General features: G+C 41.7%; 1 protein-coding gene across 6 annotated transcripts in view; it reads right to left on the reverse strand.

Moving 5' to 3' along the window:
- Positions 1-15,569, reverse strand: part of LOC133857362 (probable LRR receptor-like serine/threonine-protein kinase At5g63710) — a 53,914-nt gene that overhangs the window by 14,890 nt on the left and 23,455 nt on the right. For 3 of the 6 annotated variants that reach the window (XM_062292604.1, XM_062292606.1, XM_062292609.1), the window contains 6 exons: positions 10,386-10,518; positions 10,139-10,210; positions 9,730-9,873; positions 9,412-9,483; positions 9,218-9,283; positions 1,018-1,056 (listed from right to left, as the gene is read on the reverse strand). In XM_062292604.1, the coding sequence (XP_062148588.1) occupies positions 1,018-1,056; positions 9,218-9,283; positions 9,412-9,483; positions 9,730-9,873; positions 10,139-10,210; positions 10,386-10,518 (526 nt within the window). The remainder of the gene's footprint in view (positions 1-1,017; positions 1,057-9,217; positions 9,284-9,411; positions 9,484-9,729; positions 9,874-10,138; positions 10,211-10,385; positions 10,519-15,569) is intronic. The other 3 variants (XM_062292607.1, XM_062292608.1, XM_062292605.1) reach the window with 3 other exon arrangements.

Consider the following 15,569-nt stretch of genomic DNA (forward strand, 5'->3'; position numbering starts at 1 on the left):
CTTTATCTGATGTACGCATATAAAATCAGACATTTATACATAACACAACAGAGAAACTTCAGAATTACTAAAAGCAATATACCACAGATAACAATTGTGCTTGTTTAACAAAATTCTTCAGAAGTGTTTTCACTTTTCAAACACTGAAAGAACCTTTTAAGATGATAGTTACGAAACAGATTTTTAGATAGACTCCCACCACTAACATACTTTTCAAAACAAACCACAAACCACAAAACACAAAGCACAAAAAACTTTTCCAAAAATAAAATACAAGACACTTTTTAGAAAACTCTCAAACCTTCATATAAAAATGTTTTGAAAATAAAACTCATTTTTTTCAACTGTGGAGGCTAGCAATATTATTTATAATTTTTTTTTTTTTTTAAAAAAAAAAAAAAAAAAAAAAAAAAAAAACCAACTCTAGAGGCCACCGAAACTGTGGTAGCCACCGTGGTGGTTGCCTGAACTACGTGGTGGCCCATGGTGGCCGCCAGATCTATGTGGCGAGCACCGGGGATTGGCCGCCGCCACCAGATCTGCATGACAGCCACCACGCTTAGTGATGCACACACTTATAGGTGTGAATGGTTAAATCCAATATGTAATAGAAGTCATAAGAATGAGTGGTTGACATAACATAATTAGGCCCCAAATACATACTTAGGCCTTTGGGTTAAAATGATTTTCCAACATGTTATGTCAAAGCATCAATTGGAACCCCCTTCGATATTTGTATCTGCAACAATAAACATCAAAGTCGATGGTGTTGCATGATAAGGTGAATAATGGTGGTTCTGTCATAGGTATATTAGGTTAATGGGCCTATGGCGTTAATAGTTTAATGGGCATTGAATGGAGGGTGAGCACATCGAAATGCTCATGGAGGGATGGTAACCTCGAAATTGCCAACTATTTGTATTTTCCATTTTATCAGTCAATTACTTTGAATTTCTTCATCCATTTCTTCCTAAATTCATCATAAATTCATCATTAATCCAATAACAGTGAAATTACCTGTTACATGTTCCTTTCATAGTAGAGCCCGGGGGTGTGCTGTGTGGGAATAGATGATAAGTCAATGCATGATGGGTCACTTTCGCAATGAGAACAAGGACAAGATGCATTACAAAGACAAGCCCACAAAACCTACACAAATAGTCCTAAAAAAGGCACATGCTCTAATAGTTCAATCAGGAGTATGGATGATGCGGTGGTAGACTCGCATGTAAAACGAGAAATTGTGAATGAGTTATTAAAAAACTATATTAACATGTTCCAAGAATAATTAGTAAATAAATATAATTGGCATAAACCTATAAGCTTAAGTAATATCCAAACATATCATTTCAAGGCCTCACTTGAAATCTCCTAAGATATATTTATCTTTCCAACGATATGAAACTGGAAATTCAAATCAGTGAGAAGGCTCTAACTATTCAAAGTAAAACATTGCTACATTACATTTTTTTTTTATAAGTAAATTTAGTCTTACTGAAAGCGTAAGGCGCCCTAAGTATACTGGAAGTATACAAAAGGAAACACCTAACTAGGAATAGAAAAACGAACAAGGAAATCAGTAAAGTTAATCGATAGTGATGAAAAAAAGGCCACCGTCTAAAGATACAGCGTATGAAAAAACAAAGATAAAATATCCTGGAACTCTCCAAATCCTCAAAACGCCTAATGTTTTTTTTCCTTCCATACACACCAAAAAATGCAGATCGACACCATCTTCCAAATCACAACACTACTTGGCATTCCAAACTTCCACCAACAAATAAGTCAATAACTCTTTTAAGTATAACCCAAGACATACCAAACCTAGTAAAAATGTGATTCCACAGAGCGGAAGCCACATCACAGTGAAGAAGCAGGTGGTCCACAGATTCCCCATCTCTCTTGCACAAGCAACATCTGTCCACAATGATAATATGCATTTTCCTGAGATTGTCCATCGTAAGGATCTTACCTAGGGCTGCTAACCACGCAAAAAAAGCCACCATTGAAAGAGCCTGAGTCCGCCACACACTCTTCCAAGGGAACCGTCTACCTTCAGAGCCAGCCAAGAAGCTGAAAAATGACTTAACCTTGAACAAACCTTTCTTGGAAGAGACCCACCAGAGCCTATCTGCACGATCTCTACTCACTATGGCCGAGTGCAGCATCTGGAAGAACGAAGCAAAGATACCCACTTCCCAATCATGCGCCTCTCTAACAAAGTTCAAGTTCCACTGAGTAGAATCGCCCAAAACCTCCATATTATCCGCAATGGAGGCATCCTTCACTCAAGTAATACCAATGAGATCAGGAAAAACTTCCTTCATAACCATATCCCTGCACCATAGATTGTGCCAAAATTCTGTCCTAACTCCATTCCCCACCTCAAATCTAGCGAAACCAAAGAAAGTCTCCTACCCTTTCCTGATGTTCTTCCACAACCCCACTCCAAAGGCACCTATAGGCTCACGGGAGCACCACCCACCCCACAAATTGCCAAACTTGGAGTCCATCACAACTCTCCACTAAGTATCTCTCTCAATTCCAAACCGCCATAACCATTTTCCTTCAGAAATTGGGGTATAAACCTTCAACCAACTCACCAAGTGATATTTGAACTCTTCACCCATCCCACCCAATAGAAAATCCTGTTGTAACTTCTCAACGCGGGTAGCAACACTCCCTAAGATAGGGAACAAAGACAAATAATAAGTAGGTAAATTGGCGAGGGTACTCTTAATAAGGGTGGCTCTACCACCCTTAGCGAGGTATAACCTTTTCCAACTAGCCAGTCGATGCTCTATCTTCTCGATTACATCGCCCCAAATATGAGTGGACTTATAGGAAGCCCCCAAAGGAAGACCAAGATACTTCACCGGCAAGGAAGCAATCCCACACCCTACAATGCTGACTAACCTTCCCACTTGATCTACATTCTCCACTGGAGTTAAATTTGACTTGGCCAAATTAACCTTCGAGCCCTAAGCAGCTTCAAATAAAAGGAAGAGACTCCGCAAATAACGCAACTGAGAAGAATGAGCATTACAGAAAATCAGAGTATCATTAGCAAACAAAAGATGCGAATAAGTAGCATTACCAACTTTAAAACCTTCCAACAAACCCCCACTAACCACAACAGAAATCATACGGCTCAAAGCCTCCATCACAAACACAAATAATAAGACTGACAGAGGATCCCCTTGTCTCAGACCTTGGGAGCTACTGAAAAAACCATTAGAAGAGCCATTGACTAACACCGAAAACAACATAGAAGAAATGCAATGAGCTATCCACGAACACCATTTTCCCCCAAAGCTACACCTCTTCAGCATATACAAAAGAAAGTCCCAATTTACATGATCGTATGTCTTCTCCAAAACCATTTTACAAATGACACCTGGCTCCCCTGATCTTAATCTACTATCAAGGCATTCATTTGCAATAAGGATCGGATCGAGGATCTGCCTCCCTTTGATGAAAGCACTCTGTGATTTGGAAATGACCTTCTCCAAAACCGACTTCAATCTGTTTGCTAGAACTTTAGCAATAATCTTGTAAATTCCACCCACAAGACTAATAGGCCGAAAATCTTTGAGGGAATTGGCACCAAGAATCTTTGGAATAAGCGAAATGAACGAAACATTCAGGCTCTTCTCAAACAGACCTCTAAGTCATAAAAAACCTTCATAATGTCCAAGCTCAAGATATCTTAGCACGCTTAGAAGAACGCCATACAAAAACCATCAGGACCAGGCGCCTTATCACCATTCATAGTTAACACTACCCTCCTAACCTCTTCCTCCTTGAAAGCTCTCTCCAACCAGCTGGCTTCAAACTCCATAATAGAATCAAAGGAAATACCATCCACCATAAGCCTCCACCTACACGGCTCAGAAAAGAGCTTTTGATAGAACTTTACCACGTGCTCGCCTATATCTATCTAATGAGAAGGAGTATCTCCAATCAATAAGGAGTCCAAAGAGTTGTACCTTCTATTAGAGTTGGCTATGAAATGGAAGAATTTAGTATACTTATCCCCTTCCTTTAACCGCATCACCCTCAATTTCTGCCTCTAACTCACCTCCTCCAAAAGAGAACACCTCTCTATCTCACTAACAATCTCTGTCTTCTTTAGTAGTTCCTCCTCAACTAAAGCCCTACTACCTTCAATAGTATCAAAAGCCTGAAGTTCTTCAAAAAGCTTCCTCTTATTTCTCTCCACATTACCAAAAACTTCTTCATTCCATTTCTTCAAATCCTGTTTCAAGGCCTTAAGTTTGCAAGCTAAGACATAACTGGGCGTACCTTGAAACGAATAAGAATCCCACCAATGTTTCACCAACCCCACAAAACCATCTGCCATAAGCCACATGTTTTCAAATTTGAAGGGCCTGCTCCCCTTAGAAATGTCACCACAATCAAGAAGAAACGGAACGTGGTCAGAATAGAGGCGGGGAAGCCTCTTCTGAGAAACCACAAGAAAACTGTAACGACCCACCCTCAATGATACAATACTGTCCGCTTTTGGCTCCCTCAAACCAGACTTCCCAGGAGGTCACCAATCCTGATACTACTCTCACAAAAGCACGCTTAACTGCGGAGTTCTGATAAGTTCATGACCATCACAGCTTTAAAACGCGTTGTATTAAGAAGAGTGCGAATATACATATAAACGCATCTCCATTCCCATACCCAAGCGATGTGGGACGTCACAATTACCCCCTCTTGGGACTAAGCATCTCCGCTGGCGACTCTCATGAGATCTCCCCATTCTTGGCATCTCAACGAGTGCCCGCTAGTGACACTCATAAACTTGTGCACACTCCCCCCATCTCAAGCTGGGCAATGGCTCTGATACCATGTGTAAGACCCACCCCTAATGACACAATATTGTCCACTTTTGGCCCCCCTAACCAGACTTCCCAGGAGGTCACCCATCTTGGTACTACTCTCGCAAAAGCATGCTTAACTGCGAAATTCTAATAGGTTCATGACCATCACGGCTTTAAAACGCGTTATGTCAAGAAGGGTGCGAATATACATATAAGTAATATCCCCATTCCCATACCCATGCGAAGTGGGACGTCACAAAAACGAGCTTCCCAATCTGGGAAGACAAGAAAACGATCAATCATAGGCCTAACAAGAGGATCCAGAGTGAGCGACCAAGTAAAAAAGCCCCCAGTGAGAGGAAAATCCATGAGACCCTGATCAGAGATAAAACCAGAGTAATCTCTCATAGCCGACATACTACCCTCTCTAGATCTTTCATTAGGGAACCGAGTTACATTGAAGTCGCCCCCCATACACCATGGCATGTTCCACCAACTGATAATCCCAGCCAGCTCATCCCAAAGCAATCTCCTATCGATACCAGAATTCGGACCATGAACACCTGCAAAGGCCCAAACGAAATGATCCGCTACATTCCTGAATGAGACTACAAGGGTGAACTCCCCCATACACACATCTATCTTCTCCACCACCCTTTTATCCCACATGATCAAGATACCCCCTAAAGCTTTACAGGAGTCTAAATAGCACCAATCCACATGATTGCAACCCCATAAGCTACGCACAAACTACGCGACATACAATGAACCTTGGTTTCTTGGAAGCATATAACATCCACCTTCAAATCTCTAAGCAAGTTACTAATCCTGAGGCGTTTGCTCCTCTTGTTCAACCCCCTCACATTCCAGGAAAGAATCCTAGGCTTCATGGAACAACTGGATGACCCCTTGCCTTCCTTTTACCACGACTTGAGCAAGATCTTCTAGCATCGTAGTTAACAGAACACTCCAAATTCTTGATCTCCCTTTTGCCCTTCGTGCCACCACTCAACAGGGCTCCCAACTCTTCATTACGACGTTCCTCTTCAAGAAAGGTCAAGAGGGCCAACAATTGCAACTTATGACCCACATACAAGATCCCTACAATGGGATAAATCTCATTTGCACATTTAATAACCCAATCAAAGTACCCTGATAGACCCCCTGAGATTGGAGAATAAGCATTGAGAAGAGGCATCCTATCAATTCTAGCTTCTTCTCCCTCTCAGCCTTAACATACAATGTCCCCCTACTGCCTACTCCATTAAAAAGCTGATCACCCTCCTAGAACACAACCAGATCAGAACACCCGGGAGGCTGGTTGTTGAAAGCCCTAGCCTCAACTGCTGCCTGCAAAGAAGGAGAATGTTGACTGTGAAACGGCAGCCACATCCCAATCATCCAAGAAATATCAAGATCCCTTAATTTCCCCCTCCAAACAAAAGGCCCACCTCCAGCCCTCTCTGAACAAGGGGTAAAAGGCCACTCGACCATCAGGTGATGCATATCCTCAACCCCCATCGAAATCCGAGGTAGCATTTCATCATCAGTGCCAACAGCCAAACTCACCGGCTGAATCTGCTCCAAAAGCTCCCTTTCTAGCAAAATATCGACCCTCGACAACTTATCGGAAAACTCACCAGTCAGCAAGCCCACCGGGAGAGTGTGTTATGAGCGTGAATATTTGGTGATGGAATTTGTAATGAAATAACAATAACAAGTTATAAAAGACAGTTTGGCACTTCAAGGGGCCAATTCCTCCTCTAGCACACGGCTATAACCTCACAGGTTTTCTGATGATAATACTCTTAATATCCATTCTATTAATGTTGCTGAATTTAACTACAAGTGATTCAAATAACTACCCACAAGAATGCTGGAAATAACTACGCACTACCCATATGATAACTTCTATGGTTGAGACCCACTAACACTTAACTTCCCCTAAGACAACTACCCACTAACAATTATTACCCATAAACAATTACCCCCAATTACGTAAATTACAACTACTAAACATATTAATTCTACAACTACTAATTAAATACATTAACCATGATTTGGCCCATAACAGAGTGCAATCCGAGAAATCCACCGTAGCACCCACCTCAATAGTATCTCCCAATAGCACCGGCTTTTGCATCGCGTCGTATACACCACCAGAAGACGACGTCGCACGCTGGCAAGATTCTTGCCTTTTGGGTCGGGCTTAAAAAAACCTGACCCGCGTCAAAGCCCACCTTACCCTTTCGTTTGAAACCTACCTTAGCCTTAGGTATGGACCAACCCGAGGGTTTCGAACGCTCACCAAATCCTTTAGCAGCCCAAACCTTAGATGTGGATATAGCTCCACTCTTGACCTGAGGGCCCAAAGGCTTCTTTATCACACACTTGGGACCCGACCCATCCAATTCCTTTGACTTAGGCCCACTTCCCAGTAAACCAACCACAACTGACTCAGCATATTCCAACCAGGAAATGATTTTTCTACATCACATTATCCTATATCAATCCCATGCCAAGACACATAGGGTGTGGGACCCATGCATGTGGGTCCCACACCCAATGTGTCTTGATATGGGATTGATGTAGGATAATGTGAAGTAGGAATAACACATTCAATTCCAACCTCTCCAAGCAGACGACTTTCTTCTTTAAGCTTCACTAACGTCTCTTTGAGACTACCCAATTCGAGGTTAGCACCAAAAAGGGTGCTCGAGTTAGACACCCCACGCCCCTTCACAAAATGCTTTGCGGAAGCAACATGACCGCAAAACGACAAGGCAGGCTTTGCCGGAGATTGTTTCCCGGGAGCCTTATCTGCAATTGTCGGAACAAGGGAAGACTTCATCGGAACTAGAGCTCTCCATTTACTTAACGCCAGAGCTGAACCATCTTTGTCCGGGTATCCTCTCGCCGAGCTCTCTCTCACCCACCTAGGCACCCTAGCTACCGGCCCTGATACACAACCAAAGGAATCCTCCAGCGGTGGCACCGTCTTCACCAGAACTTCTGCATAACTTCTCCTACTGTTCCTCCCCACCTGGACCCCTTTTTCTAGCACAACATCTCTGAAGCCCACTCTGAAATGCTCAAGAGCCAACCGTAGCTCCGAGCCAAACATCTCCCAACCTTTACCAGTCCTACCTTCTGGAATAAGCACCAACCTACTTCTTCTATCACCGATGAATTCCTCAACCACCAAAAAACCACCATATCTATTAAAGCAACGTTGAGCAATAATCCGAGGGAACCCCACTTGAGACTGATTCCAAAACACCCGTGAATCTTCCACTACCACCAGCTCCTCAAAGATGCTCACCAATCAAGCTAACTCGTCCCTAGCTAGAGAATAGGCCTCATCCTCCCTTTACAGCTCTCACGAACACGTACCCCTGTTTCGCCACCCACCACCAGCAATTCATAGTCCTTGGATTCCACCGACCATCTTCTTGAAAATCCCATTCTTAATACTACTAGATTTACGGTTTCATAAGCACCTTCAAAGAATGGAGCTACAGTAATTAACTTATAGAGATATTTTGAGCTAACAATAAAGAAAAGAAATAGTAGATTAATTTTTCAGCATTATACTTGGTTGGTAAACAATGTGAAAGTCCTTGACCAAAGGGTACCCTGGAGAGAAAATTTACTTGAAGCAAAAGAATGAGAACATCAAAAGTGGAAGTAACCCCACCAGCAGCTTTGTTGAATTTAGTTAAAATATTTATCTCACAAACCACAAGCTGAAGAGTTGCAACTTTTTATTTATTTTATTCTTTCTGGGGGATGGAAGAGGTAAGAGAGAATTGTGGAAGAAAATGATGGTCGTCTCTTAGATCCACACGCAAACAACAGAAAAGGAGTCAGATAAGTACTGACATGTTACGATCTGCAGTCATCTCTACTTCCAAGAGCATTTCTCTATGACCTTGCTTTGGCTTGGCTAGCACCAGTTAAAGGGTAATACGATCTAAACAAACTATTTGTATCAACTTTGATAGATTAAAGTAGAAGGTGAAGCAGGGTAGTTGAGATGAAGATGGTAGAGGCCAAAAAAGACAAAACTTGACCTAAGTCTTTATCACCACCAAGAAACTTTAGCACTGGTTAGGCTAGCTGGCAATCTTTATAAACGCTGATATTCCATCAGACAGTACTCATTGAGATTTTGTAATTGTATTAAAAAAAATCCAGCTAGAACAAAGTGCCATTTCTGTAACTAATAAAATCCCAGTTTTGAGCTGCACAAGTATATCAGCCGTTTTCTCAATTCAGTCTCTCTTGTAAAAAGTTCATGCACAAAAGATGCAATAGCAATACTATTTCTTTATAAGAAAAACTAGCAAACACTGAAAGGGATTTAGAATTTGTAATGGAATTACTTAAATGACAGAATTGAAAAGAGTTGCACTGGGATTCTTCCGGACAAGCCATTAGATGAAAGATCCCTGTAAAAGAAAAAAATCATCAGAAATATGAACTTTGGCCTGCAGCATAAAAGATTAAGGTGGGACAAGATTTAAATTAAGCATCAAAGCCTAACAATAAGAGAAGCCTTAAGATAAATATTCCTTACAGTTCTGTCAACCCAGTAATGTTTGCAATGGAATCAGGAATGGGTCCAGATAAGTGATTTCCTCTCAATACCCTGAATCACAGGTGACATCAACACTTTTTCATAATCTATTTTTGGCTGTGGACAATAGAAAAATGACAAATGTACAAAACTTGCTTACAAAATTATTCTTTAAAATTTTTAGATATTACAAAGAGAATAAATATAATGGAATTACCAGTGGACATGGCTCAAGGACCTTTTAAAGAAAACATAGGTTTTTCATGCATGGGAAAAGAATAAGAAAATTTGACTGTTCAACAGAAATGGTAGTCTTACAAATGCTTTAGGCTGGAAAGCTGACCCCAAGGGACAGGAATAGAGCCATGGAAATTGTTATTTGCAAGATTTATATTTTGAAGGTGTGTCATGTTGGCAAGATAATCAGGTAGCACACCAGATAGATTATTGTTCTGTAATTCCCTGTATGAGGTGGAGTATATTAGTAAAGCATGCAGGCAATTTATCATCATGGATACGCATCCCTTATAAATACAAAATGTGATTAAAGAAATCTTGAAAACTCAAGAAAGACTGGAAACACTCCCAAACAGTAATAATATAAGTGTAGATGTTATATGCCCTTTCAATTAATTTATACTTTGTACTCTTTTTTTAATTTTTTGTAAAGTAAAAAGTAATAAATGTTATCATTAAAAAATTGTTATTCATCAAGATGATAACTTACAAGCTAACCAAAAATTTCAGTTTAGTAATTGAAGGTGAAAGCGATCCTGAAAGTCCATTTGAGCCAAGGCTCCTGCAAATCAGTACATTGACAAACTAAATGTACTGAAAAAGATAAACAGATTCCCTGATGAAAGAAACTGCAATTGAATTACATTTGGAATAAAAATTGACTATTTTATTAATCAGAAAGATTTTCTGTAGTCCCCATAAATTAACATATGCATCTTCCAATCTGATAAACTTACAGGGATATGACATTTCTATCTCTACAAGTGACATGGGACCAACTGTAGCATGGACTCACAAAATGATTATTCCAATCTGTTATTTGACTATTGGAATCGTTGAGTGCCTTTAGAAATTCAATCAAAGCTTCACCTGAACATTGGAAAAAGTGGAGCATCCAAATGTAAATATATGATTTTTTTTGATAAGTAAAACATTTAATCAACCGAATCTATTACAGACATAAAAAATGTAAATATATGATACAACATTAAAGACAGCTAACGATGGCTGGGGAAAAGAATCCATTATATATGATAGTGAATAATAATAATAAAATTAAAAATTTAAAAAAAAAAAAAAAAAAAAAAAAAAAAAAAAAAAGTGAAAGAAGATGTAGTAATTGACCCCGACTCTTTCAGATACTTTTAGTCTTTTGCTTCTTTTACTAACGGATGATAAGGCTATTAGAAATCTATTGGAAATTGAACTTTATGTGTTTTGTGATATTCTATTTCCTTTCACTAGCAATGGTTTTTGTTAGAAGAGCTTCTTAGGGTTAATATGTTACAGGGGTATTTTGGTCCTTGTATTGAATGTTACAATATATATTTTTGATAAGTAATTGCAATTTTATTAGAAGACAGCGTAAGGCGCCCCTAGTACACACGGAGTATACAAGAAGCAACAGCCTCACAACCGACCCGATAAGGAACAACCCACAAAACAACCCAACCCTAAGCCCCTAAAGCTCACAATCTTCAATCATATCCCATCGCCTATGTTCCTCATCAAGGGCAGAGAGGAAAGCCATAGTTCTATCCCCCTTTTCCCCGAAATACGAAGAGCATGCCATAGACAACTCCAAAGGAGATAGCTTTGGCTTCCTCCCTTTACATAAAGGCTTGGAGGTGGGTTCTTCCAGGGAGGAGGAAGGAAGAATCCTCCCTTCCGGCGAGCCCATCTCAATGGAAACTTGTGAACCCACAGCAGAATTCTCAGACCCACGACCCGCCTCTGAGGAAGCCGAAGAAGAAACCGGAAGAGGAAAATGAGAAGATTCGGTGACAAGATCGGGATCCGGAACCGAAACCAACTCCGAACCCATATCCGATCCCTGACAAATCCTCCCACCAGCTTTCCTACGCCTAGAGGGATAGTTCGCGTCACCATAGTTGATGGAACTCTGCAAATTTAGAAGTTCCCTTTTTCCTTTATACTTCTGGCGCGCAAAAACCTGGAACTCCTCTTCCATGGCTTCCCGAACAGCCAAAGCCCCCTCCCTAAAATCCCCATCCATCGCCCAATCTAAGGGCAAACCATCCCAGTAGTCATCTTCCTCCTCCTCCCACACCACAATTTCACCGTTATGATCGCCCTTGTTGACCTCCTGAAGCTCCACGGAAGGGACAGGAATCGGGGGTAGGTTGAGAAACCCCTTTCTAAAAAAGCCCTGATTCACTTGCGTCAACGACTTCTTCGTAGCACGAGGCTTTGTCGCCTTCTCAGCTGGCGGCTCTGCACCAATAACACTCTTGTCAACGTATCCAACTGACATCTTAACGGCTTCCAAAGAATCTGAAAATAGCTCATCAGTCCATTTCACAGAGTGCTTTTCCCTCAATTTTTTTGCCCTCCTGTAATAACACTGAAAAGGCAAAGAAACCGCCACAGGGAGGGGAGAACGCAGCTTCTCACCTAAAATATCTGCTCCAGCAATAGACGGTGTAACCGGAAGAGATTTAGGAATCTGAAGCTTTCCCAAAGGAGTGAAATTAAAAGAAACAGTAGTAGCCGCCGGAAAACCCAGATCTGGCGCCGGAGAAGGGGGGAAACCGAACAGTTGGGAGGCTGGATTCCAGCTAGAAACCGCCGGAATTACCTGGGACCTGCTCGACTCACCCCCTGAAGGAGACTCCGTTCCAGAAATAAACCCAGCATCAGCCACCGACGGTGGCTCCGGCCTAGGGGAAACCCCAACAAAACCCGTAGAACCTGGACTCGCTCCCTTTTTTGCTCCCAACGCTGTATCCTCTGAACCTCCATTTGGAATCCGATTCAGAACCAACCCAGAGGACACCTCCGTTGTCGTCACTGGCGATGTTGGCGGTGGACCGGAAACATTAGGTTTCCGCATGAAACGAGCCACGCGACAACCTAAAAATTTTCGAAAAAGCCCCGACCCGGCATACCGAGTCAGGACTCTCCTCACAGCCCGGCCCAAAACCAAACAAAAACCGGGATCCAACTTACGCCACGTCCGCGTTCTCGCCTTTTCAAATTTCAAACCCTTACCCTGCGGACTTCCAGGCTGGTCTTTGACCAACAGATCAAGCGTGTTCTGCTCCAGAGAAAAGCAATCCACCGCCGATCTCGGATCAGCCTCTGTATGCTGCAAAGCCGGAAGGAGATCAATCTCACATGGAGTCGCCAACGAAACCCTTAACCAGGACCGACCATCACCCGCTATGGGCATCGTCTCAGCAACGGTGGTCGGGTCCGACCTCAAAATCTCTGCAAAGGAGGGCCCCATCCACTTTGGAGCCAAGCCCAGAGTCGGCCGATCATCCTCCACAACCTTCTTCTCCGATGTAGAAAAGGAGCCGAGCTCGCCACCCGACGAGGCTGAGAAAAAAACAACCTTTCTCAGCTCGTCGGAAAATTTAAGCCATCCCCACCCTCTACGTCCCTCGGGGATAACAATGTACCCCTTCCGACCACCCAAGCCGAACGTTGACACCTCTAAAAAGCGCCCAGCTTTATTCCCCCCTCTCCGAGCAATTAGGACCTTCGAACCTTCTCTGAACGATTTAACAAGCTCCTGCTCTGCCGGGAGACCCAACAACTCTTCCATCATCGACGCAAGCCATTCGGAGCTCTGCGCATTCAACAAAATCACACCCAGGAAATTTTTCCTCTTCTCCTCCACCCTCAACGTCGATGCCCCACCCACCACCGAGAACGTGAAGGACTTTGACTCCACTAAGAAATTCTTCTCCATCTACGAAACCCCCAGTACTAAGACGACCCTGTTACAATATATATATATATATATATATATATATATATATATATATATATATATATGCATTATGAGGGGAGAGAGGCTACATGAAACATATAGCCTCTTCTTCTATTTTCTTTTCATGCAAACCCTACAACATGGTATAAGAGCCAAAAGTCATGAGTTTGAACTTTGACTCCACAATTAACCTCCCATTTTATTTAATTATTTCACATGTTAGGCCTCATTTATTTAAAGGGAGTTTGAGTCCACATGTGAGGGGAGTGTTAAAGTATTGATTAAATGATTAAATTTATCCTTCCTATTAGCTAAAGCTTTTAGGACAAGTGGTGATTTAACAATAACCTTGGTGCATCTACTTCACATACTTATGCCTCTAAAAGAAAACCATGTTTGTTAAGCCTGTAAGGGTTAAAGGAGTTACGGCTGATATAGCTTGCTTGAATAAGGGAAAAACGGTGTGTTTGCATGATTTGTGAAGCCCGAATCTGAGACTCCTAGGAAACAAACTTCAACCAAGTTTGTTCCTACTTGTTACCGTTATGAGATCATTGGTCATACTAGACCTAAATGTTTCCATCTGAAATCCCAAAAGCCTTAATAAATGGAATGCACCTAGAAGAGATGAACTTGGTTATGAAAATCAAGAAAGAGCTTTGACTAAGCATGTCAAGCTCATATGCGAGAGACTTGACGAGTTGTCAAAATCTTTTTCTGATGTTAATAATATAACCAGAATCTACCAAATCTCTCAGAAATATTTTTCTTTGCAACAAGATGACAAAGTGTAAAGGAAATTTATTCTATGATGATTCAGATGCATGAAGAACTTAACCAATATCAGCCAATTACCACTGACATTAATCAGACGGCCAAACAACGAGAGAATACACATGCTTTCAGATTTCTGTCTGCTCTTCGCTCAGAATATGAACCAATTAAATCACAAATTTTAGGAAGTTCAGAATTCCTTACTTATCTGAGGTATTTTCTCAGTTTCAACACTTGAAGTTAACTGATGGTAGTTATACTCATGAGCAATCTGCCCTTACAGACAACTCTGGACATGGGTATTGGATCACAAGACTTCTCTTCTAGTGATAAAGCTAAAGTAGTCGAGTTAGACTAAGTGCCTTTCTATTTTAGATAAATGTCAAGTTGTTGAGTTGTAATTATATTAGGTCTCTATGTTAAGAGATACGGTTGATAGGTGAGATAGAAGTTGTTTTGATGTAAATCACTTCTAGAGATTATCTAGATGTTTCGGTACTATATATATCAAGGTATTGCTATACAATTCAATATGAAAATTATCAACAAATACCCTAAATCCTATATGGAATCAGAGCCTCTCAAGACCTACGTCTATGGCTATTCCTTCTTCTAAAACTGATTCCAATGTAACTTCTCCCCCTCTCACAACTATCCTTTCCCCTTCCGCCCTACCACCACAAATCCAGAATGTCTATGCTCATATCTCCGAGAAACTGACCCAAGACAACTATATTCTCTGGCAGTTTCTCATGGTCCCCTTCCTAGAAGGCCAAAATCTGTTCGGGTATGTCGATGGCACAACTCCACGACCTCCTCAGCTCCTGCCCAACCCCACATCCGGACTTCTTGTTGCAAATCCGAGCTACCACTCATGGTACCATCAAGATGGGATGATTTTCAGTGCTATTATCTCCACCCTCTCCGTAGAAACTCTCCCTCATGTCATTGGACTCACAACTTCTTGTGAAGTCTGGCTCACATTGGAAACTCTCTTCTCTACCCAATCTCAGTCTCGGATCATGCAGCTCAAACAACAAGTGTCCAACATGAAGAAAGGATCTCAAACAATCTCCGCTTGCTTCCAGAAAGCGCAAGGATTTTCTCATCTCCTAGCAGCGGTTGGCAAACCGATTGAAGCCTCTGAACTTGTCACTCACATACTCGCTGGCCTTGGTGCCGAGTATGACCCTGTTGTCACATCCGTAACTACAAGGCAAGATTCTATATCTCTAAATGATCTCTATGGTTTTATGTTGTCCTATGAACTGCGTTTAGAGCAACACAAATCTGCTCTTGAGATAAACATATCCACTGCTAACACGGCTCAACACCGAAGTCCTGTCTACTCCCGCAACAACCGGGGCCACAATAATGGATATCGCAACACCAACTTTAATCGAGGAAG

The sequence above is a fragment of the Alnus glutinosa genome, chromosome 14, assembly GCF_958979055.1.
Source record: "Alnus glutinosa chromosome 14, dhAlnGlut1.1, whole genome shotgun sequence".
In the NCBI taxonomy this organism is placed as follows: Eukaryota; Viridiplantae; Streptophyta; class Magnoliopsida; order Fagales; family Betulaceae; genus Alnus; species Alnus glutinosa.